General features: G+C 39.9%; 1 protein-coding gene across 1 annotated transcript in view; it reads right to left on the bottom strand.

The window, feature by feature from the left end:
- The window catches only part of GMDS (GDP-mannose 4,6-dehydratase), a 416,552-nt gene that overhangs the window by 72,626 nt on the left and 322,672 nt on the right, over positions 1–21,254 (bottom strand). The window contains exons 8-9 of the mRNA XM_054284932.1: positions 11,040–11,158; positions 1,364–1,460 (exon numbers count right to left, since the gene is read on the bottom strand). Coding sequence (XP_054140907.1) covers positions 1,364–1,460; positions 11,040–11,158 — 216 coding nt within the window. The remainder of the gene's footprint in view (positions 1–1,363; positions 1,461–11,039; positions 11,159–21,254) is intronic.

Here is a 21,254-nt window from a genome sequence, read left to right as displayed (position 1 = left end):
AATAGGGACAGAGAGGAAGAGGACCACCGGCAGCACTATTTCAGCAGAAAACATCTGAGCACATGAAGAGGACTTCCAAAGAGCTGCATACTAATCATGAATTTTGAGGAGTGAATATGTACTTGCTACTAAGAGGTATGACAAAGCAGGAAAGTGGGTCTCACAAAGCACAGACTTGTTGGGTCAAGTGTCCTTTTCCTGTTTCGCAAGTCCTTTTGTCTCTGTCCTCCTTATCACCCTGACACCTTACCACAGCACAGAATGACAGACAGCTCTTAATGACTTCCTAGCATTTGATTCTGATACACAGGTCCAGCCCTTTTTAAGAAACATGAAAGTCTCTGTTCCCCTCTGAATTTCAGTTTTAGAACTCATGCCCACTGCCAAGCAGCAGCCCCCTACTCCCACCCTGTAATCTGTGTCAACAACACAAAGGTGCTCTTGTCACCCCAGTGCTTGAATCACACTGCTCTTCTGAATGGGCACACTGACAGATGATGCTGTGTCAGCAGCCAGTGGGGATCGTGTCACTTTCCCCAGGAGAGGAGAAATCCTCTCCTGGTACACCCACTCCCAAATAGCACAACTGGGGCTATTGTTCCCTGTGTCCTGAAACCAGGCTTCATCCTGTACCATCTCTGTGCATTGCCACCATCCTGCCTGACCTGGAAATACTGCTGGGCTTTTCCTCCTCCCAGAATCTTCACTAGGTGACTGGAGCACAGGGGTTAGGGATTTGATCCAGCCAGCAGCATGTGCTGGCTTAGCAGATTTCACTGAGACATTCCTGGGAGTAAAGATATGTTCTGCAAATGGGCATTTGCTGAGTGGGACCCTCCAAAGCATACAAGCACATCTAAAACAGGATTTTGCAGCACCCACAGTTACCCAGCCAGATGTAAGCCGGACAGAGGACACTCAGTGGCTGGAGCTGAAACACTACCGTGAAAACACAGAGGGTGGAACTTCATAACCAAACCCATCCGTGCCCTCCTTCCTCTGCTTTCCCTTCTTGCAGCTGGAGAAGAGGTGCCCATATTCCCATTCCCAAGGAGCTGGTTTATGCTTTGACTTGTTTCCCATATGATGTTTTAGCCCCTCAGCACCGTCTCTCCCACTCGGGAGGGTGACCAAAGAGCAGCAGTGTCCCTGTGCGAGGGCCACCCGCTCCTCCCGCCTGCTCCTCGTTTCTTCCCAGGGAGCTGGCAGTGAGGGGCCAGCAAGCAGGCTAATTTAGAGCTCTAAAAGCTGGCAGCAGGAGTGCAATTAACCCGTTTTCACAGACTGCTGGCCAAATGCAGCAATTTATTGGCTGAGTGATTGGATTATTCATTTGCAAAGCTAAGAGAGGGCATTTTCTTACCACTTCAGTTGGCCTGTAGTACTTGTGATTGACTGTCACATGAATCTTGCCAGTCTCTTTGCATCGTCCCACTTCATTCTCATTCTTCCCTTCCCACCTGTAAAGAAGATAAACATTTAATCAACCCATAATTACTTTAGTGCTCTGATCTTACCAACATTTGGCCTGCTTTCATTTACTTGAGGCTGGTGTCAATTCTCCCTGCAGGACAGTATAAACTCATTAGCTAAAGGAACAAAGGGAGAGTTTAGACTTGAATAGAGTAACAATGGCTTTTGAAGTCTTTGTTTTGGTTTTTGATTCAGTGGAAGGTCTAAAATACAGGACTTCCAAATTAAACGCATAATGCTAAGGGAAAATAAAATGCCCTGATTTCAGAATGTCTCATATATCTGTAAATAAATATGACAGTGAGGTTTTTCATTTGTGGATTCGTTCAAAGCTGTTTTCTTAAAATACTTTTAATTCTTGTATTTTGGCCAATACTTTCAGGAACTCTTTAATCTGTTAATTTTATAGACGTGAAGCTCTGTTTGAATAGCATTAAGCTGCATAATTTAATTTGTACTTAACTAGAAAAAACAAAACAAAAACAGTTCTTGGGTTTTCGGTCCTACCTCAACATGGCACTCCACATACATGTATTGTAAACTCTACTTGCTACCTGTGAGCTGAAAGCCAGCTCCCTCAGTCCAAATTAGTTTAATATGGTTGAACAGCCTGCAATTTGCTGTAATTCATGTGATCTGGTTGCAGTGTGAAGCATTTTCTTGGGGACTGTCCTGGTTTCAAGAGCAGAAGAGGAATGGCTTGGTGGGTGAACAGCTCTGCCTTCGGGGAGGTCAGGCTGCAGCCTGGAAGCCTGGGGACAGTGCTCCCACTCCAAATACATGCTCCAGATGACATGTGTAGGAATGTACGTCAGTGCATCAAACATCATCCACTGAATGCACAAAATCCAGAGTTATGATTGAAATTCTATCCTCTCTTTGCGTTTTGCTCTTAAGCATATATATGTACCATGGGGCTCTGATGCAGCTTGGCTTAAGAATGTGATGATAAAATGCTCTAGCTTTTTTTATGTTTAAGTAAAATCTGTTTAAATTAAATCAGCACTGTGATTTAGGCTATTTAGCCTCAGTCACCAGCAAGGAAATAAGAGCACCCCTAGCGTCCCACTTACTAATTTTTCTCCCAGCTCTTGGGATTTTGTCACTGATATGATTTCTCCTGGCCCCCCTGCCCCCTCAAGCTCCTAGAAGAATTTAATTCTTTGACAATCTCAGCCTTCATTTTGGAGTTTCTAGCCCTGAGGGCTAAGGAGAAAAGTCTGAAAATGTGACCTCTGTGTACCCATGAAGGTTTAAACACTGAAAGGCAGAAGGAAATACCAAATATGCATTATTGCAAGTTCTTAAATCTCACAAATTTTTAAGCACAGCTCATGACTTTTGAATGACTAGCAAAGCCTGTAGGATGCTTGATACTGGGGACATTTGACATTGAAATAATGTCCTACAGATAATAGTGACAGTGAAGTCAGCTGTTAATGGGGCATGCCATGATGCCAAAGACGATTTATAATTTAAATTTTCTTCCTTCTCTCTCTTTTTTTTTTTTTTTTTTTTTTTTTGCAGTTGCTCTGTTGTGAGCCTGAACTGCGAAGTGTTCATTCAGAAGCCAAAACTAACATTAGTCCCTCCCTTTAAAGGGCAGAGGGTAAAAATGTGCAGAACTCAAATGAGCTTAATAGAAAACCAACAGTCACCAGTAAAACAACAGGAAGCTCTTAGATCAGGAGACGTCAGCTCTTGTTGGAGGTCACTGAGCAGAGAACCCCATTTAACACCCAAAAGGCTCCAGAAGGCTCAGCCAGCCAGCAAAGACTCACTTAATGTCGCTATCAAAGTTATATAACAATAGAAATAGCTTGAGGAGAAATCTCCACCCATTTTGTTCAGCCCAGTAATGTGAAAAGTTCACAAGGAGGAAAAAAAAAAAAAAAAGAGAGAAGTGCTTCTCATTGTGAACAAAGTAACATTTGATAGCTGCGCTTCTAATTACTCCTGGCACCTCGATGCTCACAGCTGGGATCATCATACAGCTGATAAAAGGGACTGTGTGGGGGCCAGCCTGACACCTGGACCAAGACATCCATTTTGCCAACCAACTCCCCCTCCCCTCTCCCTCAAACCACAAGGCAAGAGAAAAAAAACACACCAAAACCATCCTTAATTTATAGCCAAATTGCAGTCAGAATTGTTAACTGGAAAATGTCACGCCAAATTATCCTGAAGCACGAGCATGGTGGAGAGGAGCATGGGAAACCCTCACGTTGTGCTGTGGTTTCTGCTAGCTCCAGCCACAAAGACTACCCAGCTTGCTGCTCTGCAGGGCAGATGCCCACACAGGCACCAAAACAGCCTTGTGTAAACTGGGGGAAACACAATGGATCCCTGACTGGAGGAAGTTTGGTTCTTCAGGACTGGGCTAGATTTATGGAGGACGGGGAGCGGATTCCCCCAAGCCCAGCTGGTGCCAAGCCCAGAGCACCCGTGGCCTGGTGCAGGATTTGCACACAACGCTGCTCCTGGAGCCTCTGCAGCGAGGCCGCTGCCTGCCCCACGCTGCCTGGCTTCACCCTCCCACTGCAGCAAGGGATGGGCTTCCTGTCACACCTGGTGGCCCCAGCCGTGTGCCAGCGTGTCCTGCACCTGGAGAAGGATGGGTGAGACCATGGAACTGCTCCTGACAAAGCAGGCTTGGTGCCCTATGCATCTACACTTCCATGTCGAGTGCCTCGCTGATGGAGGTGGGTGCTTCGGGATTGCTCAGGGTGATGCTCAATGGTCAGCCATGGTGTTTCTTGGGAAATTCCATATATCTCACCCTGAAATTAAAATTTTTGTCACAAATGCAATTTGGAAAAAAAACCAAACCTGATGTCAGGTCAGTTGGACTGTTTTGTTTATTTCCTATCCTCCACTTAAAGACAGGACAACTTAAGTTAGAATTTTTTAAGCCATTCTGAAAAAAAGAAAGAAAATATCTGTTCTGAAAATGTAAAAGCCTCTCTTTTAGATATTATTAATATAATTTTGTGTCAGGCTAACACTAATGGAACTTACTGAAACCAAAACTTTACTGAAACTAAAACTTCCATAATGCTTTGATTTTCCACTGCTATCAGTGACCTCACAATTTTCCATAAAACTAAGATTTAAATGCACAAGCAGGTTTACTTGCTTGAAAAGTTCTTCACACCAAGAGCTTTTAAACTCTGGATTTACAGTGGGATGGATTGCATTTACTTTATGGCTGATTTCATGTCTATTTTCATTAACATATCACTATTGTTACGATATATTATCAGTGTTGATGAATGCTTCATTTGCTTTTTTATTTCTGGGGGTTCCAATTATTTTTCATTTCCTATAAGTATTCAGTGAGAGAGCAAGCTTCAAGCAATGAAAACTCCCAGAGGTATAGAAGATTTTATGAGGATGAAAAGCTGGGGTACCCACCTGGTAGGGTGTGAGGTGGGCAGGAAAGGAAACAGGGGAGCCAGGATAATTGAGGAGGGGTGGGAATAGCACTGCAAATGGACCAAATGGTCTGGCTGTAACTGAGGAGGAAACAAGTCAAAGTACATATATTTTTGAGGTGGTGAAGAAATCAAATAAAAATGAAAATTGTCACAGAAGCAGAGGTAAACTGAACAAGTATATGCACTTTATCTCCTTGCTTGATCTTTACATAGAAACAAAACCCATAGCATTTAAAAAAAATATTGAAACCCACTAAAGGCTACAGCTGCTCAGCTTCTTTATGAAAAATAAAACTATCGTGATCACCTTTATGAAGGATCACATTTATGAAATAAGTGCCAATAGAAAATATTTTAACATTTGAAACTGAACAGTAAATTAAATAAAAATAAAATTGTATGAAGATTTTGCTTTTCCTCCACAGCTAATATGATATATTGTTTGTGTAGGTTTCTCAGATCTGTGGCCTGATTTCTGCTACACACAAAATTAGGCCAAAGCACTTCATTCTGTCCTGGCACATTATAAATAGCAAAACTGACACCATATAACAGACCATTAATATATTTTTGAGGGTAGTCTTTTGTTGGGAAACTTTAAATATGACTCTTCATATGTTCCTTTGCCACCAACTCAACCACCAACCTTGCCAGCAGCTCTGAAACATCAAAGTAATCATAGATACTGGGATTGCTTAACCACGACCTTGTGCTTAAATCAAAAGCATGATACCATAAAGGAATGTATAATTTTTGTTTCACAAGCTCTGATGAATCAGGTAGTCTTTTTTTTTTTTTTTACTCATCCAATAGTATATTGCATAAAAATTGCTACTCCTCATATTACAAGACAATAAAAAAATACATACTAGACTTCCTTTTTTTTGGTTTTTTTTTTTTGTTTTTTTTTTTTTTTTTTGTTTGTTTTTTGTTTTTTAATTCTTTCAAGTTCATTGGAAACCTTTTGAAGCCCTGTCCCTTTACTCCAATTTGTGAAAGTTGGTGTTGGGAAGAAAATGTTTTGTCAAAGAATATTAATGCTTCTGTGAAAATTAAAGCATTATGGAAAGAAAAGTTTTGATTTCAAGTAAGTTCCATTAGTCTTAGCCTGACACAAAATTATATTAATATTATCTAAAAGAGAAGCTTTTGGATTTTAAGAATGGATTTTTTTTCTTTCTTTAGAATGGCTTAAAAAATTCTTACTTAAGTTATTCTGTCTTTAAGTGGAGGTTAGGGAAAAAACAAAGGAGTCCAACTGACCTGACATCAGGTATTTTTCCAAATTGCATTTGTGACAAATATTTTGATTTCAGGGGTGAGATATATGGAATTTCCCATGAAACACCATATTTCATTCTTACCTAGTCTTTCTACTGGAGAAACCCTCATATCTCCTATGCAGTCAGATAATTAGACACTTATAGTCTTCAACCATTAATTTCAGTTCTGAAACAGTTATTGCATCTGCCTGCAGAAAAAGCCTTGTATCAATGAGAAAGTAATGAGGGCATGCTCAGCTGAAAGAATTAATTCTCCAGTTGAGGTGGGTTAAATGCCCCCTGAAATATATACTCTTTTTTGAGAATGATGACAAAGCTGATGAAGTCCTAAATGAGGACTCTTTTTTTGTGAAGGTTCACCCAGGCCAGCACTCTTCACTGATATGGCTGGGTTCCTTTCCACTACTTCTCTTCAAAATGCCTCCAGTTGCTGCATGAGATTCTGTTCCCTTCCTCTTCGTCTGAAAGCTTTTCATTTTATTTTCTGATTTAAATATAACACACAGCACTGGCCAGCCAGCAATTTTTGGTGGGCAAAAGCCAGATCTGGAAATAGCAGCTGTTTTGCTGATGACTGCTGATGGCTCCTCCTCCATGTCCCACATGCTTTCCATTCTTACAGCAATCCTTCAAATCTCATGTGTTTCTGTAACCCAGCCTTCCATTTTAAGATAAAAAGAAAAAAACAAACAAACAAAAAACCCCCAAGTAACAAACCAGAAAAACTCTCCTCCCTCAGTTCAATCTCAGTTCAACCCTCACTGTCACTGAAGAGGCCACAGGAGTTCACCTCAGAAGACCTTATAGCTCATCTGCAAACTTCTCCTTTTTAGGCTGATCTTTTATAAGACCAACTAGTATGTTAGTCAAGATAAAATTTGTATGTGGAACCAAATGACTAGAGTAAAATATTTGTTTTTTTCTGAATTAATTCTGATCCTGGAAGCAATGAGTATTTCTGTAACAAATGTGCATGCATTTTTATGTTAATAAAAACCACAATAAATCTTTCTGTCTTTCTGTAGCTTGAACAGGTTTTCTTCTTTTTTCCTTTACTGTTTTTTTTTTTTTTTTAGTTTCCACATTTGCAGACAGGAGCCTTTGTAGCAGTCTGCAAAGAACTCTGAGTGCTGTAGTGGTTTCAGGCTATCTTTGCAATCCTGTTCTAATTTAATAAGATTAATGGCAGAAAATTAGTCAAGACAAGCGTTTGCCTGTTTCGTTTACCCTGCTGAAGTTCAAATTATAGGCGGAAAGTGTTTCCCCCAAGTACCACTTAATTAGTAATAGGCAGAAGGGAAAGTAAAAGAAAAAAAAATGTAATCCTTACAGGGGAGAAATATTTGTAGCTCTGAGGCTTTCCTGTTAGTACAAAGGACTGAATTTGAATGATTCCGAGGACTATATAAATATAATTTGAAATTTCTCCCTTGAAAAAAAAAAGTAAGAGGAAAACATCCACCCCAGGTAGATGAACTTCCATGAACACTTTGCAGTCCATTTCAGAGAGAGAATCAGTCTCACTGCAGCTGTACATTTCATTAGCTACAAAAATGTAGTAAAGTTTCTCTCTCTCTTGTTTTGGCTAGAAGACATAGTCCTGACATGTGCTAATGACTGGCTAGGACAGAATATTATGTTATGTTCTTGGAAAGACTTTTTAGGCTGTCCTGGATTTTCAGCTGTACAAGTTAATGTAAATTGTTAGGAAGACAAAATATCTAAAAAAAATAAAAGAAATACTTTTAGTTGGTTGATGAGGCAGCCAGGATCTCTTTTTTCCTGTTCTCTACTGCAGTATCATGATGTGACAGCTAAGATTTTACATTTGCAACTTTGACAAAGCACAAAATAGGGGTAGTGAAGAGCCCCTGCACATGTCCCCAGTTTTCTCAGATGTGGTTTGAGCTCTGCCAGCTTTTGTTTGCCATGACATCTATCCTGGACATTTACTCCATCATTTCATCAATTTTGAGAGTTGGGTTGTACAGCAGTACTGGGCAGCTGTGCCATTGCTTGTAGCAGTGGAAAAGGCTGCTGGAAATCTCTCAGATAAGTTTTTGATGTTGAAAAATTTCAGAATACTTGCAATCCTGTAAAAAAACCCTAGAAACCTCAGATAACTCAACCAAACTTTGAGGAACGGTAATAGGAAGAAGGGAGCCATCCTTGTGGGAACTTGTTTAGCTGTTGCACTCTGGTGCATTGGTTCTTATGTGCGTCATAAACTGAAAAGTAACAGATCAATGGGACTCACCAGTGGGGTCTCACAATGCTAAAAGGGAGGATTTTTCTGCCAGGTTACTCCCTGAAGGAGATATATTCAAACTGGTGGAGGTGGGAGTAGAAATTCATTGGGGCTTTCAAAGAAAGGTGGCCAGACAGAGGTTACCAGACAGCTGGCCAAGGACCATGTGTGTGTGCTGCAAAAGCATGGGTCAGGCTGACACCTGGAAAAACTATGGAGGTTCTTAACAAAACTTCCCAAATCCTGAGGAATATTTTACATTTAGTGCAATCTGAAAGATGAGCAATGGCTACAGGATGAGTAGTGGGTGTGTTGTAATGTTATTCTCGCCTTGGGAGCAGGGGGAAAGGTTTATCTGAGCAGGCTACATGCATAATGTTCAGAGTTACACCACTGTCAAAATGATCAGCAACAAAATTATCACTAGCACTCAAAATGTCGCCTCAGTCCCCATATGTATAGTTATTTATATATCACCTGTAAATGGCTTAGGAATTAAAAATTTATTCACAGGAAAGAAAAACTTAGAAGAGCCAAGGGGAACAGAAAACCAAGCTCACATTTCTAAAGCAATTTATGTTCCTAAAAATCCATGTCAGTAAGTGTCATGTGAGTTCTTACACAATTTTTGCAAATTGCTGCTATTGATTAGTAATAAAAAAAGGCAACTGTGCCTTCGTACACACAAAATACCTGCTCTACTTCACATTTGGAGTTATACTGTAAAGTTTTTTTGAGAAACCAGATTGTGACTGATTCAGTTGAAATACTGACTGCATTAAACATCAACATAAATGATACACAGTCTACCATATGGAGCCATATGTGAGCAAAAAAAATTAAACAAATAGGACACAAAATTTTGAGTGTTAGGAACAACTAAATCTGAAGTAATCCTTTAATATCCCCTCTATAGCAGAAGCTATTAATAGAAGTACTTTCACTTTTATTTCTGGCCTTGTTGTTTTCTTTAGGTTTTCTTGAGGACTTAATTTGCTTTCTGAACAGCGCATACTGATTTGTCACTCTTGGGAAATGCTGAGACTTCTTAGAGCAACACCAAAGCAGGGGGTTCAGTTTTAAAGTAATGGATAAATTAAGTGATATCAAAAGAAATTGTGAGGTAGGGAACATCTGCAAATAAAGACATTCAGCTAGGTACTGACCTTTACATATCAGACTCTAATTGTAGGTAATCAAAATTAAAAAATTGAAACAGTTGTTCACCAAACATTCATTGTTGCTTTGACAAATAATATTAGACAGGGACAATGTAGTTCTCCAAATCACTAGAATTCTTACTTATATGGAGCAGTTGAATCTGCAGGATTTTCCTATCTGTTCTTACTAGGTAGAATTAACTTATAAACACAAGAAACTAAACTATAAAAAGAGAAGAAAAATTAAGAAAGACAAAGCAATTATTAGAGCTCTTACTATTTCCCCTTTAGACTTTCAAACCTTAGTACTCTAAAGGTATATGGGACAATGTGTGATTACTGGGACATCTTGCAATCAAGAAATGTGAAAAACATTGAGAGAAACATATTCCCCAAACTGAGCTTTTGGGTTAGAAATACTATTTATATGATCTCTTTCTCCCTCATCAGAATTTTTTTTTCTGGAAGTTGATGCCAAAAATTGAAACCAGACTAAAAACTCATTGAGGAGAAAATGTTATTACCTCCCCAGCCACCCACTGGCTGTTCAAATAATATTGTATATATCTGCGCACTTCTGCATATTTATTGAATTTGTCAAGTTTTTGTTCCCAAGTAAAACTTATTGGCCCTGTCAAAAGTTCACCAGCTGCACAAGTGACTTTGATGGCCCGAGGAACAGCCCTGGCGCTAGCGTCATGGAAGAGCCTGTGGCTTTCCTCTCCCTTTTCCAGCTGAGATTGGTATGTTGATGCATGGGGCCCAGAGAAGATACAGAAGGAGGGAAATTGAAAAAATAATAAACAATAAAAATATAAATTACAGAAAGCGCTCACCAAGCCATCCTGGTTTTATTATACGGCCTTGGGAAGGAATTTTGTATTTTCAATCAAACTATGTGGAATATGCATTGTAAACATTCTGCACCCACTGCTCAACATTTCTACGGCTTAGTAGGAGAAGAGCTGATAGGAATGTGGAGCGGTTTGCTACATGAGCCATGCAGTGTGACTGATGGGCTGTCACCTGGAAAGAACAGGGCTGGTAGGTGTCACCTCCTCTTCAGATGGCAGAGGGTGGGAGCAGGACTGTGGGGATCTGGGGTACAGAACAGGGAATTGGGCAGAAAAGGCCCTCTTGCAGGGAGGTGATGATCAGCACCCTGGTACTAACATCTTTGGAGGGGCTTCCCTACCCCAAGACAGGGAGAACAAAGAATGAAGACTGATAAAAATATTTACATTAACCCATCTATCTTTTTATCTTACGATCTGGGGGGCAACACTAGATATATCTGCATGGAAGGTCTCATATGTACAAGAAGAAAGTGGGAGGGGGGGGAAGAAGAATGTAGACAAAAAATACTCTGTTTTATCCCAGTAGATATAAGAGGCTGAAAATGTTCGACCTGTGGCTACTCTCTCCTCCTCATACTTACACAATGGTTTTCCCAATGTGCTTAAATGACTTTTCCACAAATTCACGGACGCTGTGGACCTCCCCAGTGGCTATGACAAAGTCCTCAGGCTCATCCGTTTGCAACATCAACCACATGGCCTGCAGAAAGATAAACAAAGTCAGATTCGGTGCACATGTAAGTGACCTCTTTGGTACATGATATTGTATTACCGCATTTTTGATTTGGAAATAACTACACATACACACACATACCCCAAGCTGGGGAAATTAGCACTTTCTTTACACAGTGGCTATTAACCAGTTCAGTGCAACTCTGAAAAGAGTTCAATTATTTCTTATTACAGAAAACAGTGCTGTATTTTATTTTCAATTTGTTTCACAGCAGGAGTTTCTGCAGGGGAGACTTTAACATGTTTACTTTTGAACACTGAGACTTGGTTTAGTGCTCATAAGCATGGATTCACTTGTTTAAAGCACTGCATGAATTGACATTGATATGGGGAAAGATCAAAATTTTGTAATGTTTCAGTCCAGAGTGCTGTTGTCTGTCTGCTACAGAATGATGTCAAACTCACTGAAGCATGAAAATATGGGTCCTTTCAGCTGCTTCTTCTGCCACATTTGTTTTGCCTAAGCTGAGATTTTAATTAAGAGTAAGTGTTTTAAAAGGTATTTAACCAAGTTAATCTGGTTTCCCTGCTGAATATGTGTTGAATGTTAATATTAAAGTACGGTAGAAGAAACTTTTCACACAGGAATGAGAAAACCCTGGTGGAAAAGCGACACAACCATTAGCATCAGTTTCAGAGGACTGTTCATGCAGCAAGAGTTTTGCAGCATCTTTTGAAGCAAAACTTCATCTGATTGCCAACATATTTGCATTTCATGGGACCAGTTTTTAATTCCCACAGCAATGTCTTTCACAGAGTCCTCTCCCACAAGCAAATAAGGATGGGTGGGCGCCATCTCAGAGGGCTAGCCAGCTAAGTGAAAGCTGGAAAGCAGATGGAAAAGAGGTATTCAAGGACATGTGTGACTTGTCTGAGATATCACCACAGGTACATTTCAATTTTCTGATGTGCAAGGCAGTGCTCTAGTGACTGGACTGTTTGGTTGCATAGCAGCTGTAGGTGTACAGAATAATTATTACTTTAGATCAATCAAAATTATGCAAACGCTTCATTTTCTTTGGAGAGGAAAAGGGAATACCTGTATGGCACGATCCTTGTTTAATAAATAACCAGAAAAGGGAAATAAAATAAATCAACTCTCTCTCCATATGGTAAAAAGTACTGTCATCCTCTCACATTGTAATCCATGATGCTATTTGCATTGACCTCTTCACATCAGCTTTAAAGAAAACAACTTTAGTAGGTCCCTTGATGGTAGTGGATACTCTGCAAATCAGATTAATAAAAGCTCTGGGATAGCCCAGTTTCTCTTGGTAAATACCACCTGAAATATTCAATTTTTCCTCTCTATTCTCAATAAATCAGTGGTCTGCATAGCAAGGCAATACATTCCACTTAAATGGTTATAAGTGTGAGACATTTTTCTTTACAGTTATTATTTTATGCATCTTCCAAAGTTGGGACAAGATTTTATTAACATGCTCCTTTTGAACCTTTTTACTTCTTGAATGTGCACGGAAAGCTCAGTTTTGGGCAACTGCTGTGTAAGTCCTTGACATAAATTATAAATTGTGCTTTAGGGAGATGACCTGCTGGGCAGGACAATGGCAGCAACTTTATTTTTCCTTTCCAGGATTGAACATCCTAGCCAATGACGCAGAAATACCCAAATGGCTGATGAATCTTGCGGGGAGGAGATGTCTTAACTTGTATCTCTCATATGAGCTTTTTTGGAACACTGGGGTTTCCCTGCTGATTTGAGAGGTCACCGTAAATCACCAGCTTCTGTTTCTTCATGACTGGACAAGCCTGCAAGATTCACAGTAGCAGCAGCTGCACAGAAAGGTAACAGGAGTATCTATAAGATGAGTGCTTGATAGTTTTGGTTCTCCCAGCCTAGCCCCTGACTTCATAGACATTCAGGCTTCCTTAAGCAGTCCAGCTGAAAACAACACACTTTCTCGTATGAGAGGGCACTCTTTGGGCAAATAAGGATTTCCAACATTAGACAATCAGTCAATCAGGGGCAGTGGTACTTCTTCCAACTTTGCTGGATACATAATGAACTCCTTTTCTTGCCTTGACACGCTTGTGTCAGTTACATTGCAGAGAGATGCAACAACAAAATATCATTTATTGGTAAAAATTCCCCCCTACCCAAAAATGCTACACTGGTTGACTGAATAGGCAATTAGCATAAGCACCTGCTATTTACTATGTTGGTAAAGTGATATTAATATATCTAAGCAGAAGCAGGATCAGACTTCCAACAATTTTTGCCACCCCTCCACTTTCAAACACCTCTGTATTGCAATTATTTTGACACAGTTTCAATGCCAAGACGTTCAGTAATCCAGTGAGTATTTAAAATATTTACACATTACTTTTTGTATTAATATGAAATAAGAGTTGAAAGTTTCCCTTTAGTCTAAACCACACCCTACACTGAATGAGGCAGCTGCAAAATCCTAACAAAAACCAGCCTTTGACAGTGGGCCCAATGAGGTTTTATGAATATGGATTTATCAACTCTTGTCTACCATTTCAAAAAGCAAGCAATCAGTGTCTCAGCAATGCGACTTAAACTGCAGTGAATTTCAACAGGATCAGCTTAGAAATGATCAAACAATGCAGAAAGAGTTGCTAAAAGTGATTTTTGCTTCAAATCCTAGCAGGAAAGAATGTTTAGATTAATGGTTACTTGAGAGTCTATCTCTGAGTGTTCTTTTATTTTTTCTGGCATTTACAGTTGTTGGCACTTAGAATTACCTCAATCCAATCAGGTATAAAAGAAATTAAAATGCTAAAAATTACAAAGTAAGTGATAGCTCTGTTTTGCTTTGAGGAAGGTGACCAAATGCTGTTGCTTTGAATGGGTCTGCGTGAACAGTCTGTAAAAAAATGCCAAGGCAAGCCAGAAGAGAGAAAAAACATTGAAGAAGTTCCACAGTCAAAATTATATTTCCTCAGGTACAGCCCTTGACAACCAATAAAACATCCATGTACAGGCAGTAGCTATATCATTTCCCTACACCAAGTGCCAGGAATGTGATTCTCCTCACATCAGACTAATAAAGGTCCTTGACCTATGAATTTCTAGGCATTTCCTTTAAGAATTCATATTGTACCAGACTAGAGTCTGAGAACGAGAGGAAGGGGGGTGATACAGCTCCAGGTTTATTTGTCATTACTGAATGGCTTACTGGTTTTAACAGAGGGGAAAAGCTTTGTTTAAATTTCCACTGAAAGTAATTAATGGTTATTGACTGGCAAATGAAGAACAGGTGACACTCTGAATTAGAAGATAAATGATCTCATGTTCTAGCGTGATAATGGGTTAGTAATTGCTACAAAGCCTCAGACTAGTGTGTCCCATCATAATGCTAGATCATGTCCAGTACACAAAGGCCTCTGTGTGAGAGGTATTCAGCCGTTCACCTCCCGATCCAGCTGCAGAGTGATTTGCTCCATTTATTCTCTGATGGACTGCACAACTGAGGCAAAAGTTCACCGTTCTCACCTTCCTGTTCACATGCTGAACCACCTGACCCATGACATGGCTGAACTGGGATAAAAACATTGCCCAGCTTTGGCTCTTGGATATCTTTTAACCATCACAAGGTCATATATTTTAAGAAGTTTTCTGTTGCAGGAACTGAGAATTGAGGATTTTCCTGCATTTCTTTGTAAAGGCTTTATTGGATGGGCTGACAGCAAGTAAAGAAATTACTTGTTTTCAGTTCTGCCACCCTCTTCCTAATTTTTTGCTCTGTCCAAATAAGAAAATATGGGTAGATGTTTAAAAGGAGGAGAAAATTACCATGGAAACAATTTAGGCTTCAACTTTCTTAGTTAGACTCTTCCCTTAATGGCAAAAGTGACAAACATATTTTTCATCTTTGAATTCTTTTTGGCTCTGGTCTAGCGAGTCACAAAGTCTAAAGGTACTTCTATGTCATTTACTTTCAAAGAGAGAAAGCTAAAAGGAGACATGTAACTAGTTCAGCAAGCAGACACACTTTTATGATTATGTGGACTAGGATATCTGTTCTGCATGCCTGAACTCCAGCCTCTGCCAAAATCTTTCCTCTTTCATCTCTCCTCTCTACTCTTTTCTCTATATAAACCCCTGCCAGTAGAAAGCGTCATTTTTAAGCAGCATACCCCAAACATGAACCAGTCTTCTCCCTGCCCAAATTTCTTTACTTATGCATTGTTTGCACCTGGGCTAGTAAGTGGGAAAATCCAAGTTTGACTAACACAATCCCCACAGAGATACATTTTGTGCATGCCATTGCCACTATGGTTGTGATGTGTCTGCTCGTCTCGAGAATCTAGAGTATGTTGTAGATGTGTTTCACCATTAACTTCCAGTCTAGCACACCAGTAAGAAAACATTTATTAACTGGGCTGTCATCCATGGGTAACAAAGATCCGGTAGTTGAGGTTATGTTTAACTCCATATATTGAGACTTTTGTTTCACTGTCTGCTCTCGTACTATGTATAATTAAAATGGGCTCATAATCAGGTATCTTCCTATTCAAGAGCAAAAACAAATTCAACTTTTGTTATTTTAAATCAGTGGATAATTTCTACTCTAGAAATAAAAGACTTTTTTTTTTTTTTCCAAAAGAATAAGTATAAAGCCTTTTCATATGTCTCATCCAATTGAAGACCCAAAAGAAATATGACTGAACAGGTCCCACAATGGGATAAATAGAAAATGTTCCTGTTTGTACTCGCTGCTATTGCCTTGCACTGCTACATACAAGTTTTTTTCCAAGACCTATATTGTAAAAAGCCCACTTTCATACGTATTTTTAGGTGTTATGCAGAGAAATTCTGACTTTGTATTTGCCACACATGGAGAAAAAAAATCAAATCAGTAATGTTTACTTTAGGAGATGGAAGAGATAGTTGCAGTCTGATGCATGGTGCATTGTCTGTGAGTTTCAGAGGCAAAGAAGCAGAGGCTGGTGAATGTCTAGCTCTACTTACTTATCACTGCGGAAGGAATGGGTTACCTCAAGGCTGTCAACAATCAGGGAGCAATTTCTGACTAAGTCATAAAACATCACCACCTGGAGAGACCCAACAGTACATTATCACCATTTATAGAAATTCTGTCTTTATGGTATTCCATACTCTATTGTCTAGAAGTGGGCAGAAGCATTCAGTGGGTGGGATATGGTAGTCTAGTGATCCCAAACACAGCTATCCTGCTGTGGTCACCGCTGAGAAGGAGAATTAAGCATTTTGGGCCAAAGCATGATGAGCCTTTGCAGGGATGTGGGAGCAAAGGAGAGCCTTCTCCCCATATGGCGAGCACAAAGGCCTGGCATGACTGCTGCTCCTGCGTGCATCATGAGGGACTGCTCCATTCGTGGCACAAAAGAGAGGGCTATTGTACCACCTCCCTCTCTGCATTGTCCCAGCTCAACTGCCCTGGCATTGATGGAGGCTGCTGGCATCTCCCGTGCCGAGCGACGTGTGGAGCTGTCCTGCCCACGCACTTCCTGCCGGCCTGGGATGCGGAGCAGTTCCAGATGCCATCGCCCGGCTCCTCCTGACACAACCCAGCTGACGGGCTGCGGTTTCTCAAGCTGCTGCACAACTGACCACAATTGATGGTCGTGCCTCAGAAAAGTGAGACGGGGCATTGACTCAGAGCTCTGAAGCCAAACCGGCTCCCAGTTTATCTGTTTACTCACTTTTGGAGGGGCAGAGAAGGAAGAAAAGGTGCTGTGCTGCTCTGGGGGCTGAGTCATCCACATCTGATTGACTTCTGCGACTGTTAAAAGAGTAGGTGTGTCCTGGGTGTACCCCGTAGGCATCACAGTGTTTTGTATAAGGAGATTATGTAAAGACACAGTGAGACTTAGATATAATACACAGCAGAGGGGGAAAAAAAAATCTCCTTACACATGTTTTGCACACAACAGGAGCACAGCACACATGGCTGAAAAACAACAGTGAAGCTGAAGCGCAGCACAAAAGTGCTGTGATCAGAGTAAATGGCAAGCTGTCCCTGCCTGACAGCCAACGTACAAAAGTGTTGGGCATGATCCCATGCTCCCTGCCACAATGGGAGCTCAGTCTAGAGTAATGACTATTGCTTTAGTACTTGTTTCTGACAATGTTATAGGTCAAGTCAAGCACGGCAGGGAGACTCTTGCCAAGGAAAACCACAGGGATGTGCTGCCAGGCATGCTGATACTCCCAAGAAGCCAGTGACAGCAGGAATATGGGAGTATGCATAATCAATGTATCACCTGGCCTTTTCCCCCCTAAATTACAGCCCTTCTTGCTCAGCTACTTAAAAAACAAGGGTGCACACCCAATAAATAAGAACCTTACTGGGCTGTCACAGTTTGTATTTGAAAGGCAAACATAAGTTCAAGATTAAAGCCATTGTCTATCATTGCAATTGGTGACTCTTCACACACTCAACCCTTTCTCAAAACCTCCAGCAACAGAGGTACTTCCCAAAAAGGGCAGGACACATGCCTCTTCCTTTCCTCTAAAGAGTCATCATCCTGCTTTCTCAGATTACCAAAAATCTCAGCATTGGTGCAAGATCTGTTGCTCAAGGAACCCCCATTCATGGAAAAACCCTTCTGAACACCATTTGAGTATCTATCAGATCTCATCAGTCTAAATACATCTGATATGCTTCTTTCTTAACTGTGTAATGCTGAACATAAGGACTCCAAAGTCTGTGCACAAAGTTTTTCCTTCAGCTGTGTCTTTTCTGCTCATGCAGAGGAGACATTGAGTACTTATGACATGGCAGCTGCTTCCATTCAGAAAAGTGACATTTGCAAACCATAGACATTGCTGACACAAAAAATATAAAATGGGAACAGATTTGAGATGAAAACAATTTCCTCTGAGAGAAAAAACACATCATTTAATAAGAAACAATGGACAATTTACTTTAAGAATCCCAAGAAAGTAAACAAATAGCAAGTCTCTTAGGAGATAGTATGAGATAGGGACTAATTTTATAAATGTTCTCAGAAATTTTTGAAGTTTCACTTGAGAAATTTCCGCAGAAGCAATTTGAAGCATGCTTGCATATTTAGTCAAATTCTATGATTTGGCTGTTGAGGTGAACTTGTTCAGAGCACAGCTGTGTTCAGGTCCATGATATTTTCTTTCAAGTTGAAAGAGTGTAGTTGATACATTGAAAGATAATAATCCAACAATTACAAAGTTACTAAGATAATAAAATACCTGATAATCTTTGTGGACCATCTCAAAGGAAAACAATATCAATGTCTTCTGAAACAAAAGCCCTCACATCTGTAGGAAATACTAGGAAATACTGTCTAATTTCTCTCTCATAAGTAGATAGGCCAATTGTTTTACAGATCTCAGGGAGGACTCATGAAACTTTAGTAGGCAGTTCTATTAATAAAAACCACAAGAATTATAATCCAGATAAACCTTAAAGGTCAGTCTTCCCTGTTAACGCAACATGATGTTTCTCACATGGACCTCGGGTGAACACAAAGTTCTCATTGTGTTATCAAAAACTAGATTACTCCTTTTTTTTTTTTTTTCCCTTGTGTCACTGAATGTCAAAATATTGTTCTTTCAATGTGTGGAAGTATTTGTATACAGTTTTATAACTGATCTTTAGTTGCTAGCTGGAGGCAAAAAAGAAACAGTAAAGCTGCTTGTTGGGAAACCTCAACCAACAATGAAAATTAATATAATCCTTTTTTCCTGCCAAAAAGTTTTGAACAGATTTTTAGGTCCACAATAGTTTGTTTATTCTTCAAGTGGTTAGATTGGAAGTGACATGTGTGACACAAAGGATGCACATATGCTCTGTTTCTTTCATTTTAATTTTGGAGGATTTTGTCACAATTGCTAACAAAGAGCTTCTTTAAATTCTGTTTAAGAGAAAGGGGAAAGAAATTCAAAGCTAAAGAGAGAGGAAAAAAAGAAGAAAAATTTGAATTGCAGAAAGTATGCGAGAGTTTTAACCACTCAGATTTGAATTACATAGACAAGACTATAGAACAAATACATGTTTCCCAGGCTCCACCTAGCAGACAATTTGGAAAGATATTTGACCCGCTTTCCCCTCCCTTTTTACCCTTCCAGAATTAATTTTCCCTGCTATTTTTATATGAATGTAAGACAAAATACCTCTTCACAAAGAGGCAGACTCCCATTTGACAGGATTACTCACCGCTAAAGTAAAGGGTTGTACCCAGGTTGCGGTGAGGGCAGAGAAGTCTTAGGGCCCCATGCCAGGAAGGGCTGGTTGGGGCCATGATCTAACCACAAGAAAATAGATGAGGCTTTCAAGTCAAGTACTGGCATGTTCACTGGAGCAGAACTATCAGCCTCAGAATAGTGATCACAATGTAGATATTGATCACAAAATGTTTACAGTGCAACATTTGACTATAAAAAGATCCTGGTTCCTGCTTCTAACACCTTTTTACCTCCAATTTCTTTCCGGGATTGCTTAAGCACTTACAGCTAAGCACAAGCTGACTTGTGCTCCTTCTGAGGGTGTAGAGGGACAGCATGACCTATGGGCCAAAGCACTGCTGATCTCCACAGAAACAAAAATGCTGTTGTCCATACCACAACTCAGAAAATTATTTTCTCTCTCCAAATCTTCCTTTCCTTTCCTCCTATCTGTCAAAATTGCCTCTGCAGCTTGCTAGCTTCCCATCTCCAGGTTTGTAGGTCTGCCCAGTGCCTATCCAGTAACGGGCCCTGACTCAGGTTAAACCACTACTTGTACTCTAAGAAAATTGCTAAGAGCAGCAGAGAAGTGCCAGAGCACAGGCAGATAGGCTCAGAGATAATAAAGCAGCACTTCACAATGTTTATACATGTTCGAGGGTATAACTGGGGAGGAAGAAGAATAATCTTTTAGGATCATAAGAGTAACAAAGCAAGAGCACTGACAAAAATTTTATGAACAGTATTATTGAAAAAAAAATGCAGGGAGAAAGAGTGAGTTAATAACATCAAATTAACCTGAAATTTATTTCAAAATTTATATTTCCCCTGCAAATTTCCAGAGTTCTTGCTTTACACTTTTGAACATCATACATTTTCTCCTCAGACTGCAATGAGTTTCCCAAGATGTTACATTCCTGAATATTAATCTAAAATAATTTAATTAAAATGTTAATTTACTTCTCTTGAGAAAAATATTTATATTGATTGGGCTCTTAAAAAATAGAATCCTTGCTGAATAATTGGTGTAAATAAAGAGCCTGCTATCTTAAACACATCACTGAACTTCACTTTTTGATTTTATTGCAGTTTTCAGTGCGCTGTAGTTGGAAGTAAGAAAGATTTCCACCATTAAGTCATTGTAACTTATAAGACAATGATAAAATTGCACATCAGGCACTGTTTTACTAACTATAAAAACAAGAAGTCACCTGAAAAAAAGGAAAAAAGGATGCTAAAGTAATATCATTCCTGGTACAATGGATTTTTTTTTCCTTTTCCTTTACCAGAACATTTCAGGTGACAACATTTTGGAATTTGATGCTAAATTCTCCTGGCTGAGTACAGACTGAGACAAGAGCACGACTTTGATGCCTCAGGGATATGGTAATGCAATACAGAGGGATTTATTTTCTTTTTTATTTTTACCTCATGTCACAAGTTCAATTTTAGGCCAACAGTACCCAAAACGGCCACCATGTGATACAGCAGCTTATGCAAAGAGTCTGGCGGTTTTAACCCCAGCCCTGGGACAGAGGAATCAGCCTCACAGACTTGCTGCCTCAGTGTTAACACTATCGTTGCTCTGACCGAGTTCCTCCGTACTCAGGGTCCAAATTGGGGCATGGAAATCTCAGCTAAAAAAAAAAAGGCAACAGCAAAATGATCCCAGAAACCAAAGGATGTGTTTTAGAAGTCTGGCTGTGCTGAGCAGATGTGAAAAGGCAATGTGAAGATTATTTTCTAGCATGCTCAAAAATACATTTGGATGGCATTTTGCATTGACCTTCCCTTGGCTCGCTCTGGCCATTCTGATTCCACCATCATTAGTAATTACTGTTCCTGCTACAGCAGTCATTTGTACCAAATCCTGTGTCAGGGAAAGGGAAGG

The sequence above is a fragment of the Melozone crissalis genome, unplaced genomic scaffold (assembly GCF_028551555.1).
Source record: "Melozone crissalis strain CALT ecotype California unplaced genomic scaffold, PUWL_Pcris_2 ptg000042l_1, whole genome shotgun sequence".
Taxonomy (NCBI): domain Eukaryota; kingdom Metazoa; phylum Chordata; class Aves; order Passeriformes; family Passerellidae; genus Melozone; species Melozone crissalis.
The sequence above is the reverse complement of the archived record's forward strand: the minus strand, read 5'-3'. Positions and strand labels throughout refer to the sequence as shown.